Source organism: Danio rerio, chromosome 8, assembly GCF_052040795.2.
Source record: "Danio rerio strain M-AB ecotype USA chromosome 8, GRCz13ab, whole genome shotgun sequence".
Taxonomy (NCBI): domain Eukaryota; kingdom Metazoa; phylum Chordata; class Actinopteri; order Cypriniformes; family Danionidae; genus Danio; species Danio rerio.
The window spans coordinates 40,555,001-40,579,002 of record NC_141028.1 but is presented as its reverse complement, the minus strand read 5'-3'; the positions used below and the strand labels follow the sequence as shown (position 1 = coordinate 40,579,002).

The 24,002-nt window shown below is 35.6% G+C and overlaps 1 protein-coding gene and 1 long non-coding RNA gene across 2 annotated transcripts in view; one reads left to right on the top strand and one right to left on the bottom strand.

Annotated features, from left to right (window-relative positions):
* LOC100332191 (transmembrane protein 132D) overlaps positions 1-24,002 on the top strand; it is a 66,030-nt gene that overhangs the window by 40,216 nt on the left and 1,812 nt on the right. Inside the window, exons 4-9 of the mRNA XM_087265100.1 lie at positions 1,165-1,354; positions 6,510-6,653; positions 17,602-17,807; positions 21,958-22,222; positions 23,545-23,736; positions 23,816-24,002. The exon at positions 23,816-24,002 is cut by the window's right edge and continues 1,812 nt beyond it. Coding sequence (XP_087121226.1) covers positions 1,165-1,354; positions 6,510-6,653; positions 17,602-17,807; positions 21,958-22,222; positions 23,545-23,736; positions 23,816-24,002 — 1,184 coding nt within the window. The remainder of the gene's footprint in view (positions 1-1,164; positions 1,355-6,509; positions 6,654-17,601; positions 17,808-21,957; positions 22,223-23,544; positions 23,737-23,815) is intronic.
* On the bottom strand, positions 20,138-23,193 carry LOC147835743 (uncharacterized). The gene is made up of 3 exons (XR_015498252.1): positions 22,781-23,193; positions 20,890-22,584; positions 20,138-20,336 (listed from the first exon to the last, which is right to left on the bottom strand). It is a non-coding gene; the product is annotated as an uncharacterized LOC147835743 (long non-coding RNA).

The window sequence follows — 24,002 nt, the reverse complement described above, 5'->3', positions numbered from 1 at the left end:
CAGCCATTGTTTACTTTATTTTGTGTAGTACATGATAAATCTCACCCAATAAAACAAAAGGAGCTCCCACTGTCCACTGGATTTATATATTTTTATAATATGCATAAGTTTTTATTTTATCAGGGACTTCTTCAAAAGTCATTTTTGTGTCAATCCTAGTTTTAAATTAATTGCCTTTTGGCCTAAGCAGATGCACGCATTTCCAAAAGAATATGCCATCCACCCAAAATAGCCATCTAAACTATTTGGTTCATCCCCTAGAGCACGAAAGCTGTGCATTTTAAAGCTAAGATTTGAGACAGATGCATCAGATTAGGGGTGATCCTGTGTTCTATTGAAAGCATTATGAACCACACTGACCAGATTGCATTGCTAAGAGGTTAAAAGGATATGACTTGCTGATTGCTGAAAGGTTGATAGTAAAAACTATCCATCATTTAAAGTCATTATCAAAATTTACCATCCAGTCAATTCCCAAATTAATACAATTACATGATGCACTTAGACCTGTCATGATATCTATTTCTTGTTGTATGATATATTGCACCAAAATATATTGTAATAAACAATATTACAGTCACTTTAAGACCATCTCACGCCACTCATTATATAATCTCAGATTGATATTATCATCATCACAATGCAAGTACACTCCTAAAGAACACATCATATTTTATTCTTAAGAATGTTTATTTAAATTATAGTCAGTTTAACCAATTAATAAGGTTAAATTTGGCTGCGATATCTGCTACAGGATTTATTTTCAGTCGTCAGACACTCCCACGATACTACTATAGTCATTTACAGTAAATCTTATAGTGTTTTTTAACTATACTGACACTGACACCTCCAATGGAGAGAGATGTTGCACAATCAGCTGAAATGTTACTAGAGTTGTTTTTTTTTATGTATGGACGATATATATTGCATCACCAAAAATAATTGAGGTCATGTCTATGTGTTGTGGGGTAAGTCGATATATTGATTATTGTGACAGGCCTAGATGCCCTACATTTTTGCATATTCAAATCTCTTTATCCCTTTATATCCCCTTTTCACATGATCTTATTATTTACATAGAATGAATTGTGAATAAGGAGATCACTTAGAAAATTAAGTTTTGCTGATATGCCGTAAATCGTTCAATGCCATTTTCTCTTTCAGATTAAGCAAACTTCAAGCAGTTCTTCAGATGGATTTTGAAGTGGAGGATGTGAGCAGCCAATCAGAGATTCAGATGATTAAGTGGGAATTGACTCTTCCGGATGAAGTCAAAATGATGGGGGCGTCTGAAGGCACCATGAGGATCTACACCACTCAGAGAGACTTTGTTGGCTTGGCTCCTCTAGTTATGGTAGGCAGTTCATGGTAGATAATCTGGAATTGCACGGTACATCCTTTAAAACACGTATTACAGTAATGATTAACTTTAAGTAGCTCATAAAGCAGTTTAAAGTTCAGCTTAAAACATAGATAGATTTCAACTACAATACATAAACAGACACAATGATGAAGAGCATCATGTTCACACAACTAAAAACAGATACACAATTGCTGGGAGTGTAAATAAGACTTAAAGGGGACCTATTATGGAAAAATCAATTTTATAATGGGTTTTAACACAGTTGTGTGGCAGAAGTGTGTGGATATAGCCAGCCTCTAATGATACAAATTAATTAATTTCTTTAGCCACACTTATTAAAAACAAAGCAGAAACACTTTGATTGAGATTCTCACTTTGTACATGTCATCAGAGGGGGAAAGCCCCACTCATTAGTGACAATCTCTCATTAGCATAGGACGTTAGTCTTGTTTTTGAATCTGCCACTATGATGACACATAGGCATTTGTAGCTCAGCCCTCTTTTAAAAAGAGCACAATCTCATTTGAATTTAAAGCGACAGCCACCAAAATGGCACGATCTGGATCAAAGCATAAAAGGGGCAGTTTTAAAGAGTTATAAAACATTATATGTGGGATATTTAGAGCTGAAACTTCACAAATACACTCTAAGGACATCATAGGCTTATTTTACATCTTGATGTAATATATAAGGGCACATTAGGCCCCCTTCAAGTTAGCAAGTTCTGTTGTTGCCAGCATAGTTCAGCGATTTAGTGTTTCACAAATCCATTCACATTCACAAACAGCATCGCAAACTTGTGTTTTATGAAATACAGTTATTGTTTCGTAGTTAGCACCATTCATAATTTAAAATATGAACTTAAATACTAAGTGAAAATGACCAAATAAGTAAGCTAACATACAGTACAATCTATATTTTTCATTGTGTTAGAAGATTTGCAGAGAGCACATATGCAGACATGCTGGTGGATGTTAGGGAACCCGCCTAATAAAGCAAATATCCAGAGAATAAAACACTAAAGCAGCTATTATGTGCCATGGTCATTATTTACATTAACATTATTTTGATCTCAAACTTTTAAATGAGGTAATGTTATCACTCCACCAGTGTGACTGTTCTAATGAACATGGATCCACACATCCATAATACATTTCAAAAATAGTTGTAGGTCAGCCAATGATTTACATTGTTGTTGGGAAAATGCAACCCTGAATGAAATATGGCTAATAAACTAAATTTCAACAGATCACCTGTTTACTCACAGAATCATTTAAGAGTTACTTTAACTTACTTTTAAGTTACTCTGTGGCTATTAGGATCCAAATCGGGAGGAAAATAATTAAAGGTTTAATAAGAGCAGGAAGGATATAGAAAAGATGGGAGAAAGAGTGAAAATCGTAAGTGAAGAGAAAAGAACAGGGAAGAGCACCGCAAACGGAGATTGGTCGAGTGAGTTGGTTCTGGTTAAAAATGACAAGTTGTGAATGCCAAAAAGTTAGTGGCTGTACAGTTGTGCCGGTGGTGACCGAGTCCAGTTTAAGATTAATTTGTTTTGGATATGGGTGATGCGGTGACACAGTGGGTAGTGCTGTCGCCACACAGCAAGAAGGTCGCTGGTTGGAGCTTCGGCTGGGTCAGTTGGCATTTCTGTGTGGAGTTTACATGTTCTCCCCTCCGGGTGCTTCGGTTTCCCCCACAAGTCCAAAGACATGCGGTACAGGTGAATTGGGTAAGCTAAATTTACCGTAGTGTATGTGTGTAAATGAGAGTGTATGAGTGTGTTTCCCAGTGATGGGTTGCAGCTGGAAGGGCATCCGCTCCGTAAAATATATGCTGGAGAAGTTGGCGGTTAATAAAGGGACTAAGCCGAAAATTAATGACTGAATGAATGTTTTGGATATATACTCTGTTACCCAGACTTGAAAAAAATCTCCCTTCATTTTTCCTGAAACTCAGTATTCAGTCATCCAGTGTGCCATTAAGACTACAAATAAAAAGGTTTCTTAAGTTTTATTTTGTGGTGTCCTCTTCATATGTGTGATGCGACTTTATCCACTGTACTTCCTTGCTCTGAAAATCTTACTTAAAATTAAAAAAAAAAAATGTAATCACTCAATAAAGTTTAGTCTTTAAATTTTTGCACCTGGGAACAATGCAGATTAATGTCAATGTAAAAGCTAAGAAGACATCAATTGACTATTTAATCAATCCAATGCAGTAGAGGCTAGTTAGTAGAAATGACTTTAAACAGCAACATGCCCAGTGCAATTTGATTTCAGAAACAGCAGTCCTTCTTCTTTGGTTTCTCTAGTCAGATCGCACCCGCTTCAGTAGGCAGCCAAGACTTACTGAAGGCCTATTTTCCCAGTGAGTCCCCCTTCAATGTTCAAATATCTGGGGGTGGTTTCAGATTTAATTAGCACTTTGAGTTTCTAAAGAAATGACTTACAACAATTTAACAAAACCGGTTACTATTCAAGACAGTAAAGCATCCTCATTACTTATTCAGTGGCATTTTGAAAGACAGGATTGATCCAGCAGGGCAGCAGGGGTTGGGCACAGTGACAGAGCTTGTAAATGCGACAGGCTTCATCTGCAAGACCAATCATGTTGACCTTTGGATTGTGTCCAAACATGAGCAGATTTAGGCATAATCAATCAGATTTTCTCTAGCAGCTCTAATATACCACTGGACACCATCCCAGAAATCTGAAAACAGCACAGGGCAGAGAATTGCCAAAAACTCTCAATATGTTTGCCAGGTCTCTTACAAAAAAAGTGGGCAACTAGTACACTTCTTTTAAACTGAAAACTTTCCCTCTGCTTTATCTTCTTACTTACAAGATAAAAAATGACACTTTACAGAACAATCTTTTAGCCTTACGCCTCTTTCACAGTGCACATGCGAGCAGAGTGTGAGCAGCGCATGTTTTTTTCAGCATCCATGTTAACAGATTGTAGCTTTCATACTGCACACAGAAGCAGTGCATCAGTGTGGAGTGTAAGTGGCGCTGAAGCAGCAGTGCTGCAATAATTTTGGTCTATTGGGTCTATCTTTGCTGTGCTGCTTACGCTCGGCTAAAGTGAAAGTGCATTGATCATGATCAAAAACACATTAAATGACAGTAAAAAGTAGCAATTTTACTCAATAACCGCATCGATGGTATCGACAGATATATAATCAAATATACTTGATTACGATTAAAGATAGATAATCAAATGAACTTGATTACAATTAAAAAATGCCACAAATATTTATTTGGGCCTGAACTATGAAACCAAATTTAAAACAATTTTAGAATTAGTTATACTTAAGTTGCACACTAGTTTGATCATGTATAAATATCATTATAACTATAGATTAATGAATATTATTAGAACTATAGGCCTACATCATGCTCTTAATGAGTTATGGGTGTGTTTTCAGAATAAACCAATCAGAGTCTAATCTCCCATTCCCTTTAAGAGTCAGTTGCATCCCTTTATGCATTTGCTATTTACATGGCGGACTTTGTAAATGGAAAAACTGAACACTTCAAAACAGTTAAGAACAGTTAAACAGAGCAACTGCAGCTCGAGGATAAAGAACGAGCCTCCTCCATTCGGCCTTTACTTTCACTTTCTCTCTTCTGTGAAAGAAATGGTGTTGTACGTCCCACACTGAAGACACCTATTAGCCTACATAATTATTTTGTCTGTTAAGCACAATTATTTGTCTCAAAACTATTTCTAAATTCAGGTCTAATTTCCAGCAAACGAGTAAATGAATCGAAGAATGAGAATGAGTTTTCTTTCTTTTTAAGCAAGTTCCTTTGAACAATTCTAAGTTCAAATGATTTATACATTATAGCATGCAATAAAATAACATTAATAGCTCATGATTCATGGGAGTTTTTATTTTACACGTTTGGATTGCAATATAGTGCCTTTGGTGTATGCTACTGCCTGGCTTGAATTAAACCAGTACATATTGCCAGTTGAATGGGAATTGTTGTGAAGACAGAATTCAGATACAAGTCCTAAATTATTTCCCAGTAGTGGGTTGTGACTCGACCGTTATGTAAAACATATGCCGGAAAAGTTGGCGGTCCATTCCACTGAGGCGACCACTAATAAAAAAAAGGGACTAAGACAAAGGAAAATGAATGAATGAATGAAGTCTTAAGTCTTACTTTCATGCATTACTGCTGCTGATATTAACTTTCATTATACAAAACACAGTTTATCTTTAAAATTGCTGCATGAAATTCACTGTAAGTACTGTAAGTAGACTATATAAATGTACTGTTTAACCAATAGCATATAAGCAGCTAAAGGGACATCCTCACTAAGGCTCTTTCGATTAGAACTTATGAAGCGCTAACTGAAATAGAAAGCATATCATTTGGCTATGCATTTCTGCCCAGTATAACCTATAGATTATAATAGATTTCACGTCATATGAAATCCATGATTTGTAAACTGCTATTGCGGTTTTAGAGAGTAAAGGATTTGATAATTTTAAAGAGTATTATATTGGATAAGAAATTAATCTAACTATTTTAAAACCAAACAGAGCCCTTTGATCAGTATGATGGCAATAGCAAATTCCCATTTTCATTTGTCAAATCACAATCGATAAAGCTTCTACTTGCATTTAATCTGTTGCATAAAGTTAAATTAAGCGGTCTTTGATTCCTGCAATCCTGTTTCATTTATATGAGCTGCCATTTTACATCTGTCAGGATCTTTAAAGTTCAAAAGTTTGCCCTGTTAAGCTTCCCATTCACTGTAGACAATATTGAGAAATGAGGTTTTGTCACATGAAATAATCCGTTTTCGCTCGTCCTCGTCACAAATCACTTTGATTACATAAAGTTCTAGGGGTCTAGGTAGTGCATCTCTGCCCCAGATTATCTAAATAGATTGACACAGTCCATTCCCAAACTGAAATCGGCTTTTGTGTCCGTAAACATGCTATTTTTACCTGTGAAATGGTGTTGGAGGGAAAAGCCAGTGATATTATGACATTAATTTCATCACTAGATTGCATGGTCAACATAACCTGTCAAATCCCTGACCTCCATTTCTAGGCCCGCTAGAGTTTAAGCTGATCTCAGTATCAGGATCTGCTATTGAACGTTGATCTTTGTGCCCTGTGTAGGACACAGAGCTGCTGAACACCGCAGTGCTGACTGGTAAGAGGGTTACGGTGGCAGTGAGAACCATTGCTGTGGAACAGGATGGTTCTGTGACGGATGTCTCGGACTTTGTGGACTGCAGCTCCACTGATGAAAATGTTCTTAAGGTAAAGGTGCTATACTGTTAATACTGTTTTGTTTTTCCAGCCTGTGATATTTTAATTTTTTTTAGATTTGATGTTGATGTCCACTAAAGATTAAATAATATTTTTAATATCTTTTCATGGTATAAAGTAAAAAAATGACACTATTATTTAATTTCACCATCAAATCATAATGGAATTAAAGGCTCATTAAAATAATTAAATTACTGAAATAGATATTACTAAAGACTTACTAATGGCAGAGATGTTTTATTTTAAGGACAAATTGTTTAAATTAATTGCTCTGCTGCTTTTTTAATAACTTGCCCACAAATTAAAGTTTTGTGTTGCATAAAAAAGTTATTATTATTGTTACTTATTTATTATTTTTGCATTTCAAACATCCCTTAAGGAATCCCAAGCAAAGGTATTCTGGGATTGTAAAATAATATTTTATTTTACAATATTATTGTAATTTACTGTCTGAAAAAAATTCGCACACACACACACACACACACACACATAAATCAAGTAATGAATTGATGTTTATTATTATCATTATTAAAATGTTTAAATGAATCAGAGAAATAAACTACTATTTATTCAAGATGTATCATCCAAGATGTATATTTTCCGATTTTGCCACATATATAATCTACATTAACTGTAGTAGTAGTAGTAGTAGTAGTAATAATAATAATAATAATAATGCTAATAATAATATATTTTGAGTAAATAAAGTTTTACTTCGCATTTTATTCTACTTTTTTATTTACATAAATAAGTAAATATATAATTACATAATAATAATAATAATAGTAATGATAATAATAATAATAACTATTATTATTAACAATAATAATAATAAAATGCTTGAATTAATCAGATAAATATATTAATATTTTTTCATGGTGTATGGAACATATTTTTACTATTTTTGTCAAACATATCAGCGACATTCTAATAATAATTTTATTAATAATAATAATAATAATAATAATAATTATAATACATTTTATTATTAATGCTAATAATATATTTATTTCAGGTTAGAAATGTAAAAAAAAATTATTTTCATTTAATTTATTTATTTTCTAAAAAAAGTATTTAGTTTGAACTTTTTGCCCCAAAATCAAAAGTGCACAATTTTACCAACCTGACAGGTGTTTGTCTTGCACTGCACTCAAAAAGTCATGCTGCTTCATCAAATTGCATATTTAAAAACAATTCTTTATATTTTCTAAAGCAACGTAACCCTTAAATGTATTAAGTTAACTAAATTTACTTTTGTTGGAACAACAGGAATGAATTGTGTGGAATCCATTTTTTACAGTGTGTCTGTTATTATAAAAGTGAAAGATGTCTTATTTGTATATACTTGTCATTAGCATACAAAAAGTCTCAGAGGAACATGTAAAGCTTGTTCTCGGTGTATATAACCTTTGCCCCCATGTTGCTGGGACAGTCCTGTGAAAGTCATTAAGTTTTGACCTCACTCCGGATCCCTGTATCCTCTTTGTTGAGTAGTTAATCTGAAAGGACAGCTCAGCACTACACCGTGACTGCAGCCAAGAGCAGAGACCTAAAACAACTTCAGCCGTGTCTCATTCAAGGACAACAGCACTTTCTGGCTGCATTTCTTACAATTACACAGAAATGCATTTACTTTAATGTTCTCAGAGAGAGAGAGGGAGAGAAAACTTTTACAAGATTAGTAGATTATACATGAGCTACAGACATGATGAGCCTCTTGCTGGGAATTGTCCCCCAAAAATGAAAAATTCTGCTATAATTCAATCATAGTCATGTTTCTCTAAACAAGTTTGTCGTGTGATTTTTTTTTTAAAAGACCATAACCCAGATAGCAGACCAACAGTTAATAAACAGTGGAAAGGACGACGCTTGACATTGACTTTTCATCAGATAAAAAACTAATTGAAAGTCTTCTTGTATAGTAGTGCTTGTCATAAACGATGTATCTGTCCACTTCAATACTTTGTAAACATTCATATGCTTCCATAATCTTTTATCAAAAACCATAACCTTCCCTCAGCCTTGAAAAGACATTTCTTTAATTCTGGTCACATGGAATGCCTCAGATGAGGGTATAGGAGTGTTTCACTTCTGTCCAATTGTCAATTTTCCTCCATTTTCTTAACATGTCAATCTTCTAACGATACAATTGGTTCCCAAATAATAAAATCATGTACTGTCCTACAATTTTTCTCATCTTAAAGACAGTCTTAATCAGATGTACAATCCATAAAATGGAAAAAAGACAATCTTAACTTCTGTTTATGCCAACTTCAAGAACACAGAGGCAGTGTTGAAGTTAATGAGATAATTAAGTGATTAATTAAGTAAGGATTGAGCATTAGTGACCTGCTGTTAACAAGCAGAATTACTGAAGAGATACACAAAACTACAACTGCTACTACAACTTCAGTTACAGCCTTAAAGTCCCATTCAGATTACATGATTTGGCATGATTTGGTTGTAGGTGTTGAATGTATTTGTAAAGAACAAATGTGCATTGGGACACAAAATTCAACAATTTCTTCTCATGTAGTTTGTCTTTAGCCCCTTTCACACAGTGATACCGATACATATCTGGAAAATATCCGGAACGACTTTACCGGTATATTCAAAAAAGCGCTGTTCACACAGGCGAGGACGTTACGGAAATTTTCCAGAAAAGAGCATTCACACATCCATTCCAAAATACCGGTAAATTCTGACATCATTCACCACAAATGAGCTTTAAACGGCTGCACTTGTATTTGTAAACATTTGACTAAATTACAAACTCTGTGGATGATCAATATTGTAAACAACTTTCGCAGGATCACTTTCGCATGTCGAGATGTTCATAATATGTGCGTGTGCAGGCGCTCACAGGCTGTTTCACAGGCACACGCAAAGCTTGAAGGTAAACAAACAACGGCTTGTCAAAAGCATTTCATCGATGATTATTTACACAGTTGGCATTAAGAAGAACATATAAACGTGATCTGACTAACTTCTAGCAGCTAAATGTGTCTGGAAAAATATTCAAAGGCTTTTATTCTCACAAACCGCGCGGACGTAAATGCGTCTGACAGTTGTGATTGGCTAAAGCAGACGTCTCACGTCAGCACGTTCTAGACGTGCACGCGCTTATTACGGGAATCTTCCTTCTGCATTCACACAGCGCAGCATTCCGGCCATTTTCCGGAAAGGTCTGTATGTGTGAAAGGGGCTAATGTCATTGAAGAAAATTAAGCCCAACAGGACCCAGCTAGCAAAATGATGGCATGGAATGATGGTACTTGGGTGGTCCGCTCCTGTTTACCAGACCTGAGGCACAATTAAGCCATGGCAATATCACATATCAGCCAGAATTCAACCAAATGAAGCAGAACTGACCCTATTTTGGGCCACAGTTTGCTTTTATTCTGGCCCAGATCTGGCCTACTCCAGACGCTTACTTCTGGACCACACACTGAATGGAATGATGGCTCTAGGGTGATTCGTTCCTGTTTGCCAGATCTGAGCCACAATTAAGCCATAGCAATATCACATTTCAGCTAGAATTCAACCAAATAAACCAGAACTGACCCTATTCTGGGCCAGAATTTGCTTTTATTCTGGCCCAGATTTGGCCTACACCACTCACTTAAACTTGCGTACAGTTACAACTTAATTTTTTAAGATTGTTAATAAGCAAACAGTTGATAACCATTGACTTCCTTAGTTAAAGGACTATTTTTAAACAACTTGAGTTTATTACATTGTCAGTTTTTAAAGTCTTTTTGATAGAAGACTTTCATCCCTTTAATAGAAGCCAATTTGGTGCCATCATGTTGTCGTGTATGATTATGTTTTAGTCATTTAGCATTAAAAAATTCATTCATATACATGCATATACAACACAAAATTGATCCCATAGATCTGATTAATGTATTAGGGTCTTTGTAAGCCAATAGATGACATTATTATCAATATTGTCATGACTGAAGAGTCCACAGCTATGGCAACGGAATCAGTACACATCTGATTTTGGTACCGATCATGTCAAGAAATCTCAAGCTTCAGAATTTCATAAACTCACAAAGCACTGTTTGCCTGAGGCTGTAAATTAGGTAATAATATTGTGAAAAATGTTTTCAGCGAACACAATTTTGTGTGCTTAAAACCTCGATATATCTTCAAGTGACAGCAAACACTGACTTGAATTATATGAAACACTAAAGATGCTGAGCTCAGCTGAAAATCTTCTGTAATGTTTCACTGGAGAAAATCACCTGTCTCGCATAGCCTGAATGTAAACTTTTATCAAATGTTAATTTTCCTAATGAACATTCCATTAAAGTCAAAACACGTGTTCATTTTTGTATTACATCTTGACCAGTAAAATAGTTCCATAATAGGCAAAGTCTCAAAGGTCTGTATGTTACAAAGAAGTACACAAATCGAAAGTCAGTTTGGAACAGCATAGTGGAGTGGAGTGACCTCCTCATTAAGAGCTCTATAATCACTACAGATCCACAACAAGTTTTATATCAATCTAATTGCTCTAGGATGCGCTTCTCTACAGTGGTATAGGTTTTTGCAGTAAATTTATTGCTCAATAAATGCAATGTCATGACAGTTTCCTGAAGTCCTAGTAAAATTGTTATGTATCCATTATTAGAACCATGTTGCTTCAACTAGATCTAGATTGTTGATGTGGTAAATTAAAAACTTTTTTCTGTTTTCTGCTATTTTGCTTTGGAGGAAAAAAAAAAGATTTGTGACCCTGACTACAAAACCAGTCATGGGGTAAATTTTTGGAAATTGTAATTAATGCATAGGAAAGGATGATACTTGGCCAAGATACTATTATTTGAGAGTTCAGAAAAATCTGAACATTGAGAAAAACACCTTTAAAGTTGACTAAAATATTACTAATCAAAATTACACTTTGGTACACTGCAAACAATGTTACGATCAAAAAGTAATGACAACACATGTTTTTATGTTACTTTACCTTATTTTAATATATTAATAATTAGGTTTCAACTTTGTTTTTCAAGTAATGCACATTTTAACGCGATGTTTTAAGTCTGTTTAATTGATGGAAGTTGAAGTGACTTGTAACGTTAATTTGATAGATTTAAATGGAACTGAAACATTTAAAGCAGTAACCATTTTACAGTGTATATTTAGAGTGTGCGGTTTAAAATGTCTTCATGGAAGATAATATTAAATGATTTTTGGCATAAAAAGTAAAAAAAAAAATAAAAATAAAAAATCAGTTCGACCCATACAATACATATTTGGCAATTGTCACAATTATAACCAGATAACATAAGACTAAACAAGTTGGTTAACAAGACTAAAGATTATAGGTTCTTTTTTACACCATATGTTCAGATTGCATTATTATTTGTGACTGTTTGCTGGAAATATGGTGTTGGGAAACACTCTGTCATAGATTTGTGATAAATTGTTGCGTAACAACACTTTTAGAAAATGCATCAATTATATTGAGAGAAATGTAGAAACTCCATTTACTAATATCATAGCATGGTGAGGAATAGTCGCCCTAAGGTTGCAGTTTATTACAAACTTATTTTACTCCATTATAAGACCTTAATCCCCTTATTACAACAACACTCTTTCAACACAACTGTCCAAATGAGTCTAATTTAGCCATCACATTAGCTTGAAATGATAAATAGCTGCTGGATCAAAGTCATTACCCATATGTTGTCCTTGGCCTAATTTTCGAGTGGGGGAAAGCCACAAGGAGCAGCTGTGGTTGAACATTATGTAGAATTTAATAAATGAGAATAAAGGTGTTCTTCAAATGAAATAATCATAGTTCAATGATCGGGTGATGGCGCTAAACGCATGTGTTTATTTTGTGTTAAAAAGCTGAATTAAAGGGATAGTTCACTCCAAAATCATCATTTACTCACTTTTCACATGTTCAAAACCTTTTGGGTGTTTCTTTTTTCTGTTAAACACAAAAGAAGATATTTAGAAAAATGCTTGCTTGCTGGGACCCATTGTATTTTTTCTATTATAGAAGTCAATGGGTCCCAGTAATGAGCATTCTTCAAAATATCTTTGTGTGTCAAAAATACAATCTTAGACGCAATCTTGCTTTTAATTTTTATCGATACTGGCTTTCCTAACAGGGAGTTAAATAATCATTGGGATATTTACTTTTTCTATAATTTAGTAACATGCTAATATGATTAAAATGAAACACTTTAACAAATACAACAGAACAGAATGCCCATGCTCTTTTCTGTGTCTCTTTTGTTTTAGTATTTTAGTATTAAGGTTTAAAACCACATTAGGGAGAGTAAATTTAAAAATAATGAGGTTATTGCAATTTTTGGGTGAACTATCCCTTTAACACAAATGATAAAGATATTTAAAATAGCATGTGATACACACACAAATACTTACAATAATTGACTTGATTATACTGTACTTGTGAGTTTGTAATGATTCATGGTAATTGAATGATTCAATGAATGATTATGATTGATGAACACAAATAGGTTAATGGAAAAACAACTGAACACTGCATTACATTAATATAGCATTTCATACTGTAACATCATAATATTATCAGTTAAACTACAAAAATGGCACGAATGTAAGAGTAAGAGTACAAAGTATAGTCAATATGACTGCTATTTGTTATTTGTAAGTGATAATGCTAACACACTGCATGTGTCCAAATTCTGCCACTTCTCACCGTAAATAAAAGTTGAGCCAATTACTTTTCCTTCATGTTATCCCAAATAGACAAATAACTAAATTGTTTGAACAAATTTAAGTTTATTAAAACTACTTAAAATTTGTGTTGTTTCAACTCATTTTAAATATGTAGCTTGAACTCTGTAGAGCTTGCTGCTCATGGTCTCTGGACTGTTTTGTCATTGTGCCTCTGGATTGCTTGACCCCGCTATTGCTGCTTGCAGCTATATTTAGGGGCCAAGCCCCGAAGGAGCATAGGCACCTATTGTATCCATTCCGGTTCTTATTAATATTCTTCTGGATTCTTCTTCTCCTCTTGGAGTCTATGATAGCCCTATGAACCATTTGCAGCACACTGATCTTCAACCACAAAAAATTCTCTAACTCAAACGCTGTAGCAAATGTCACCCACCCACCATTTTACTACATTAGAATTAGAGAACAAAAATTCAGCTGTTATATATACTTGAATAAGACTCGTGATTTCAGGAAAACGTAACATAAAAGTTCTCCAACTGAATTATTTATTAACCTATAAGGTTTCTTTACATTATTAAGTTGCATTGTTACACTACATGATTAAGTAATCCGCAAAACGATCCAAAACAATGAGAGATGGGGAGCCCAACAACTTATTAAACAAATATCCAAACAAACCTAAAGCAGGTTGGGACTCTCCACTCCAAACTAAAATCAAAAGACAGTACAAAGGAGACTGTGGTTGGCATGGAGGAATGAGCGAGAGATTCGATTTCTTCAATTTTAAAGCCTGACGTCATCAAATCAACCAAAAGAAAAATGAAAGGATAAAAGACAAAACAACATCAATTGAAGGGGATGATTATGGGCATAAGCAAATACTATCACATAAACAAAAACAGCTGATTCCTGTGCTGAAGTCGACTCTTGATTCTGTAAATGCTACCAGATTTGGTACCAAAAATGTTTTGAAACTTTTACGTTTAAAAAAGTATGTACTATTCAATATGAATGTGTGTAGTAGGAATAAAATGCGGATGTACCATATAAATTATTCTAAAGAGAGATGTGATAAATAATGGCAATTATAGAGTCTCCCGTTCTCTTATCCGTCGCTATCTCCTCAGACATGCTACTCTACCAGTAAACAATTAATATTTTACCTGCGGCCAGATAAAGTTCTGCAACTACTACTTAGTCTCCCTATCGGCTGTCATTTTTTGGAACACAAAATTCTTTGTGCATGAGCTTCCTGTTGTGTTTACACCAGAGCCAATGCATCAGGCATAAACAAAGCATCTTCACTCGCTGTCTAGCGCACACTTTCAGTGCATTCAAGACAGCATCCAGCTCTTCTCTTTATTTTCAAAGCTAAATCTGTTCATGAAAACACGAGTGGTACTTTGACTGGTTATAATACATTTAGCGTTGATGAGAACGGAAGAAATATAGTCATTATATATGCTTATTAACTTATTAGGACTTCTTTTGCAATGAATACATAGGCATACATGGAACTATGTCATTTTCTATAGTGATTTTAAAGAGAAATGTATGTAGTGGAATGCATTCATACATGTTAAATACAGTCTGGTACACAGAGATGGCTTTTACCTTTAAACTATAGTACACTTATATATATATATCAGAAAGTATGATCAAAAAATAATAATGAAAGAAAAAAGACGGAAGATATATGGGATTGATATAATATTTAATACTCGTATTTCTGCACTGTTTGTGAAGTAACCTGATTATATGGAATGGTTCATACACTAAAAAAATATGATTCATTGGATTTTCTTTTTTTTTTATAATAGAAGGGGTTGTGTCGATGTTGTGCACCGAGGCTTTAAAGCTAGCATCAAAAAAATTCTACATCTCACAGTGAAGCAGTGTACATGAGCTTGATTCGTTTTGCCATAATAACATGATTAGTGACGTCTGGAGCTGCAATTTCACCTATATTCACGTGACTGCTTTGAAATTTGATTCAAAGGTTTTAACACCCTTGTGGGTTAGTAAAGTGTATAGCAAGAGATTAGGCGTCGATTACATACATTTATGCTGTTTGAAAGCACTGCACCGGTCCCACACAGCAGTAATTCAACTAAAATACAACAGTAATTTATTAATCTTTTGAACCATACCAAAGTGTATTTGCATATTATTTACAACAATTTTTTAAAGAAGGCCACTGCAAATATTATTAGTATGTAGTGTATAACGGATTCCAGCTGGCAAGTGCAGTGCAAAAAAGCCTTACTTTCATAGCCTCCTCCTAAGAGCATTCGCCTCCCATGCGTTCAATCATCGCTCGGTACGAGTGCGTGGATTAGGCATGGGCCGGTATAAGATTCTGGCGGTATGATTACCTTGAATAAAACTTGAAACTCACGGTTTCAAGATATTGTGATTTAAAGTAATTTGGAGCAGTAAACAAGTCAGGCTAAGTAATTCAAATGAATCATTGACTTCTGCTTTCTTCATTAGGTCCTAAAACAGATTTCTTTACAATTAAAAACGGCATTTCAGTGGGAGATACTGTTGTCCTAAAAATAAATAAATTAATTAAATAAAAAATAAAAAAAACATAAATAAAAGAAACCTTACATATACCCTAGGAACAGTCGGTATAGCAGAAAATTTTGCCGGTTTTAAAACCTTGGCTTTACCAAACCGTGTTATACATTGAAAACAGTTTACGTCCCATGCCTAATGTGGATTGAGGACCAGTTAGGATACAATAAACATAAATACTTTTAAATGCCTTGTATTTTACTACAGTAGTGAAATGTAACCTACCTTTATATATATATATATATATATATATATATATATATATATATATATATATAAAATACATTAATTAAGTGCTTTGTTTATATTACTTTTGTTTTATTACTACATAAATGAGTTGGTCAGTTGAAAATATTTGACATTTTTGCAACAAAGTGCTTTCCCACCATTTAACTAGCACGGGTGAGAGAGTAACAGTGAAAAGTTTGATGGTTGGTTGGGGTGCAGTGTATCAATGCCCCACCTTCACGACCGACCACTCAGGAGCACTCAGTGGAAACCCACACGAACACGAAGAGAACATGCAAACTCAGAAATGCCAACTTGAGGCTCGAACCAGCAACCTTCTTGCTGTGAGTTGACGCCGCGACAACAAAACACAACATACAACAATACATTCACCATGGAGTGTAACAATAGGCTGAATTAAAACAAATTCAATTTAGTAATGTTCAGTTTAATTAGAATTTGAATAGTCTCCATATAAATTGTTTGCAACCACCTACCTTAAAAATTGAGTAAATCCAATGAATTATTATTTTTTTCAGTGTAACTAGTTCATTTCAAATAGTACACTTTTATCAGTAATATTAAAATAACAACAAATGGAAAATATATAGAAGATATATGGGATTATATATATAACAGGCAATCTGAATCATTTGTGGAAATCTGAAGCGTTGGATTCCGTGTGAATTGACTAATAGGATAAAATAAAAAGCATAAATTCAGTATTATGGATTATACCATCTTATTCGCCCATAAACACATCATTTGCCATCCATCTAAATCCTGTATGTGTAAGTAATCATGGCGTTTATAGCTGTGCATGTATAAAACCGCCAATCACCGCAAGCCAAACTGACACACTAGATATATTAACTCATAAACACAGCACATACTCACTAACCCATTTAGGCTAAGCTAACATGCTTATTTTACATGCTAGAAAGGTGGTCAAAGTCACCCCTGTAAGCCTTCCTCAATCTTGTTAAAATTTAATTGCTCCATAAATTATACAACTGATTTAATCATGTGGCGGCATGCATTTGATAAGCCCATGCCGAACCGTTAAGTGTCTCTGAGACTCCCAGTGCCATGTCTTATATTTCAAAAGTGACAGCAAACCTCCAAAGGCTCCATTGAAAATAGAGCTCGAGTGCAATTAAGTTAACAAGGTTTACTACATCTTTATTTTGCTCTGAATATCTTACTTTCAAACTGAGTTCGTTGACAGATGAAACAAATTACTACTAAAGCAGTTCAATCCCAAGCAGTTCCAAAACTCCAAATTAAACTTGCTCCCAAAAATGCATGTTTGCACTGGGACTAAGCGCTAAGAAATCCTCTTACACACATCCATTCCAATCCAGCAGAACATGAAAAACACTACGACCAGCCATGTGGACTGCAGTTATAAATAACGTAAAACAACGTTTTTTTGGATGCCCCCCAGGTGTCCGACAGATGTGACTTTGTTTACGTGAACGGAAAAGAAAGCCAGGGGAGACTGAGGATGCTGGTGAACTTCACCTACAGTTACCTGAGCGCTCAGCTGGAGATGAAGGTTTGGTTCCCTCGTCTGCCACTGGATATCGAGGTGTCTGATTCAGAGCTGAGTCCCATCAAGAGCTGGAGGATCCCTATTATGTCCACCAAGAGGTACATACTGTGATCACATTAGCATACATATGTTTTAGTTATATGGTAGGAAAACATGATACATTTTGTATGAAACTCAAACTTGTACGAAACCTTTGTACAAAACTCAAACTTGAAGTCAAGTTTTCAGTACAGCTTGGCGGTGAAAAGTTGCTTTTCCACTCCACTTTGTTATAGTACAGTTCAAGTACAGAGTAATGGGGTTGCTATGTGTCTGTGTTTACCCAGACATTTAAAAAAGAGGCACAGACTACTTCCAATCCCTCCATAAGCCTTTATAGACCCCTTCAGTGTGGCGATGAACATTCCCTGCTTGTTGTCAAACCATTCATAACTTTAACAAGAGGCTATTCAATCATGACCAGGGCCAGATGGAATCTGCGGATGTTTTTTGCTATTTCTAATAGAATTTTGGTAATAATCTGCGGATTTCTGCTGAATTATTTTGGGACTATCCAGCAGAGTATCATAACTAAATCCTTAATATATGAAATAAAAAGTAATACATTACTGAATAAAAACTGAATAAATTCAGATTTACACATTTACTCAAGTGAATAAACAGAATTAATGATGGGCAAAAATCTGCAGAATTCTGCGGAAAATCTGCTGAAATCTGCGGAATTCTGCGCGCGCAGATTCCGTGTGGGTCTAATCATGACTTAACAATAAAACAGCTGTCATAACATTATTTATCAATATGTGGACCTTTATGGATTCTCAGAAGTTATGGAAATTAAAAATGTAACGCAGGAAATACGTTAGAACCATTGTTATTGTTTGCAACCCTCACAATGGTCTATATGATTTTCTCTCCAGTGCTGTTGTCCACACACACATGTAACACAATAGACTCAAAAAGGAGGTAAAATAGAAAAGAAAAGACGCTTTACCATTAATAACATAAAGACATTTTAAAAGAACTATATGGTAAAGCGGACATCACACAAATCCAATGATGCTGTTAGTGATGATCCTCTTGGACTAATCGGTGATCAAAAGTATGTATATTTTCTGTTTTGGTAACTGTAAAGCTTGTTTGTGTTATGATTATTAGCAATCCAGTCTGTGCAGATTACTGGTTAACGCGCAAATTGCCAAGAACTACAAATACGCCATTAATAGGACTACAGATCCAGTCATGCAACTTACACACACACCTGCTCCAAATCTCCTTTGATTTTACACTCACAGCTGATACTCATGACCATTGATTATTTGGACTATTTAAAGCCCTCTTTTCCACACACATGTTGCTGAGTGTTGTTGACCTGTTGCTGTCCTTACATAAGCGGTTTTCCTTGTTTCCGGTGTTTTTGACTTCGAACTGTTTATCGTGTTTTGATTCTTTTACCTGCCCTGAACCTTTCGCCCGTTTTTGGAAAACCGCATACGTAAGGACAGCAACAGCTTAACAATACTCAGCAGCATGTGTGTGGAACAGAGGGGTTTAAAGAATCAATGATCATGAGTACCAGCTGTGAGCGTCTAATCAATGAAGACTTGGAGCAGGTATGTGGGTTGCATGATGGAGGATTTGTAGTTCTTGCCGATTTGCGTGTTTACCAGCAATCTGCACAGGCTGGATCGCTGTTAATCATGACAGATTGGAACTTCATCCAAGGTAATACTAAAAAGGTATCAGGTAATAGGTATGGAACCCAAAAGAAAAGCCCCCAAAAGTGAGCTGCACTGATCTGACAGTACAGTACACTCATGTAAGGTTGAGGATTTAGTATTAAAGCATTTAGGTTGTGTTCACAGTAGGCACTAGATTACTCTGTTTGTGTGGTTCATTTGAGTAAGTGTAAACACTTGCATGGCATCCAAACCTTGGTGTGTATGTCAAACAAGTGGAGTAAGATGAGGCTAATGATTCTCGGTCTGCTTCTACTAAAAACACAAAATGTATATAAATGAATATCAAAATTAGAAAACAAAATACAATTCCCTACATTTTGATGTCTGAATCAATGCTTAAGATGCAAAACAAAACGAAAAAGCTAATTTTAATAAATATTTTTTAAGAAGTACATTTATTCTAAAGCTTAATAAAAAGCTTAAATGAGATATTTGAAAAATAACTGATCACATTCAGTGAACACTATTAGATCCTCCTGGTTATGGGTGTTAATCTGGAAATTGGTGGTAATTTCATTAATTGACTGACAAATCATATTAAAACGACAGTCTAATTGACTTTGGAAGATGGTGAGAATTTATAAACGCACTAAAACTCTGAGAGTCCAGATGAAAACCAAGAGATGAGTTGGACTCAAACAGCACATTTGTCTTAGACTTAGTCCACATACAAAATTAAGACAACATGTAACATTGAGTAATTTACCATTTAAAATGCTAAAGGACGCTGGTATAAATGACTTCCTGCTACGATTACTTTTACATAAAGGAACCCTTTATCACTTCCCCAATGACGGTACTTTATACATTGAAAATAAAACCTGATTTGGATAATTTGCTATTAATTGTGCATTCCTAAAAACGAACAACTCAATGGATCACCAATCACTTTCATGGCAATTTAACAAGATGTGCAATAACTTTTTATTGAAAATAAAAAAATATGCATACCATAATTTAGTAAATTTCCCCAAACTGCTTGATAAAACAGCAACATTCTCGTTAGAGGTTTTTTAATTACACCAATCAGTCTGAGTCTCCTTAAAAAAAAAAAAAAAAAAAAAAAAAAATATATATATATATATATATATATATATATATATATATATATATATATATATATATATATATATATATATATATATATATATATATAGTCTATTTTTTTAAATTTGAGCAGGCGTAGTCAATGTGGGCTCTCTAAGTCAGTTTAAGTTCAGTGACTACTCCAAGATACTTAAAGGTATCCACTTGTTTCATCATATATCTGTGGATAATTACTTAACTGTAATCACCAGTAAGAGATGACCCTTTAATTAAAAAAAGAGAAGTTGTTTTTTAATTTTTTCAGATCTTTGATTTCTATAATATTGTGTCTTTAAAATTTCCTAAAATATCTGGCCTGGTTGTCCAAAAAAGACAGATGAAGACATAAGAGGACAGGATAACATTGAAACTCTTAATGAGCATTTGGATATACACTCTGTGGGTACATGTAATGATCAAAGAGTCCCTGTCGAACAGCAAACATAAAAGTTGGCTGAAACCATTGAAATAATGAAATGGCAGCCTAGGCTCCTGATATAAACCTGACTGAGAATTGCAAGAAAATCCCTGAAAACAAATTTAGGGCTAATAAATTCACTGCAGTCAGTAAACTGTTCAAGATCACAGTAGATCAGTGTATCAGACTAGTTATGTCCTTTAAAAGACTAGTGATGTGCTGTGGCCACATATGAGCTGAAATCATTCAACACAAGGGTCTTTACACTTCATTTTTGGTTGCTGTAAATTTCAGACATGTTAGTTGTACATTTGCTTCATGCTACAATTACTGCTGTTCTTTACTTTCGATCAATAATGTGTTTTGTCAACAAAATTAAGAGTTTTAGTTTGTTTTAATTTATATTTTCCCATCCTGGTTTCATCTACCTTAGTCTTATCTGTTGGACAAATTTCGCTTTAAAGATGAGTGTCTTCAATACCCTATTTAACACATTATCCACGAAACACTAAGCTTCAGATTCCAGGAAATAATTTGAAACATCCACACTTTGCATTAATAAACTTGTTTACATAACATAAAATGGTTGTATTGATTGTGAAGGCAAAATAGCATTAATACAATTAATTTATGGGGAGTTGTTAGAAAATAATAGCCAGAAAATGCGTTCATGCTGTAAATCCAGTTTCATAAGGGTAAAGTAGATTATGAAATTGTGAATAAGATTGTGTAAGGTTGTTCGTAGGTTAAATTCTATTGTGTAATGGATTACATCAGGCTGAAACATCCCTTCATTAATTCACAGTTTGATCCTATCAAGTGAGTCAGTGTCTGATATGTGCTCTCCATTCTTTTCCACATTATTTGAATTACATAAAGGTGTACATGTGGTTCCTTTTTTTCCTGTGAGGTCTAATCTGAGCTGTTATGAAGACAAGGAAAGGTGACAGATGGACTTACATGACTATAAGTGGGTTACCAGTAACATCTTTATGTCTCCAACAGTAAAGCAGGCTGGAGCAGTGAAGAAGAGCGCAAGGGCCGAGGCTGTATGCTGCAGTTCCAGCACGCTCTGGTTCGAGTCCTGACGCACTTCGTGGCAGAGCAATCAGACCCAAGAGAGCCACAGGCCTTTTTCCTGGGCTCTGATTGGCAGGTGGATGTGACCAGGCTGGTGCGGTACTTTCTGAAGGTGGAGGACCCTAATGTTGTCCGTCTGCAGGCAGGCAGAGTGCTGTCAGGACAAGATGTGGGCACCACTACTATAAAGGTACAGTTCTGTCAGTTGATCAGTTGACTTTGGCTTATTTATGGTTGATCAGGCCACACATACAGTTACAGTCAAGCCAATATGTATTTGCACACCTTCAGAAAGCATCTTTTTCTGTTCTTGTTAATTTTTAGTCCACTGTATGAACTCTAGTGTACTATAAACCCTAGCAAATACAGTCTATGGGTTGTAGACGTTGCATTTTCACTGTCACACATGACAAAAATTAATATATATGTATTGTCATCATTTAAATTTCTGTAAACAGTCTGTAACCCACTGGTCCTACTAAACCCAACCTGGTCTGAGCTGGGATCAAACCAGCAATTCTTTGCATGGGAGTTGGTTGCTCAACAAGGAGGCTATAGACCAGGGGTGGGCAAACTCGGTCCTGGAGGGCCGGTGTCCTGCACAGTTTAGCTCTAACTCTAATCAAACACACCTGCTTATAGATTTCTAGTGATCTTGAAGACACTGATTGGCATGTTCAGGTGTTTTTGATTAGAGTTGGAGCTAAACTATGCAGGACACCGGCCCTCCAGGACCGAGTTTGCCCACCCCTGCTATAGACCATGGCCCCTAACGTCTGTCACTAAAGCACCTTTTGACATCAGAGGAGTGAGGTGTACTTACATTAGCACTTCGCTAGCTGGCCTCTATTACACTCATGCCCCCTAAACTTCACTCTCATCCCGGACGTGCCCCTACGTGTAACCAACGGACATACTGCACCCAACCCGCTCTGAGCTGGGATTGAATCATGATTCGTTGCATGGGAGTCAGTTAGTCTAACAAGGAGGCTAAAGACCATGGCTTCTAGAGTCTGTCGCTAGAGCACCTTTTGAGTTCAGGAGTGAGGTTTACCTGCATAGCACTTTGCTAGGTGGCCTTCATTACACTCACCCCCATAAACCTCACTCCCATCCCGGACGGGCCCCACATGTAACCCACCAGTCCTACTTCACCCAACCAGGCAGCGGCTGTCCCTGATCAGCACGTGAGGAGCGGTGATTATGGTGAGGGAGTTATTTTCATGGCGACACTGAAGCCACAATAGCAGGTCTGCCACAACACCAAAATCGTTTTAGTACCAGGCTGTAAACACCTTTATTTCTGCTGTAAAGCTGGCCATTTTAAAATTGGAGTCAATAGAAATCTATTACGGAGCCGGGCCTAGCGGAATTTTGATGAATTGCTGTATCAGTTACTCACGTACTTGCTTCACGAGCGAGAGGTTGCTGCTTGTATGGCAACAAATATATTTTGTTTTTACAGCAAATCATTATGACCAACTTGCTAACCAGGTGTCTTCATTTGTTTAGGTCCTTTCCCCGCTATCAGACTCAATCCTGGCAGAGAGGACAGTGAAAGTTGTGGAAGAAAGAGTGACCATCACTGAACTGGGCCTGCAGTTGATCAGTGGTCTCACACTCAACCTTCAGCTCAACACAGGAAGTAATCGAGTCATTAGTGCCACAGCAACCACACAGGAAGTTCTCAGCAATCCTAAACAGGTCATTGCACTTCCCACTTTTGTAATCTTAACCACCATTCTTACCAACATTGCTAAATGACACTTTATTCTCATTTTAGGAAGCTGTGTTGAGCTCCTGGCTACAATTTAGCGATGGCTCCCTCACCCCACTGGACATTTATGACCCTGCTCACTATCGTCTGACTGTCACCTCATTGGACGAAGGCGTGATCTCTGTGCAGGACTCGTCTATGACTGTTGTGGCAGAAGGTGAGGGGCAAGGTACGCTAGTGAGAGCTGAGATGA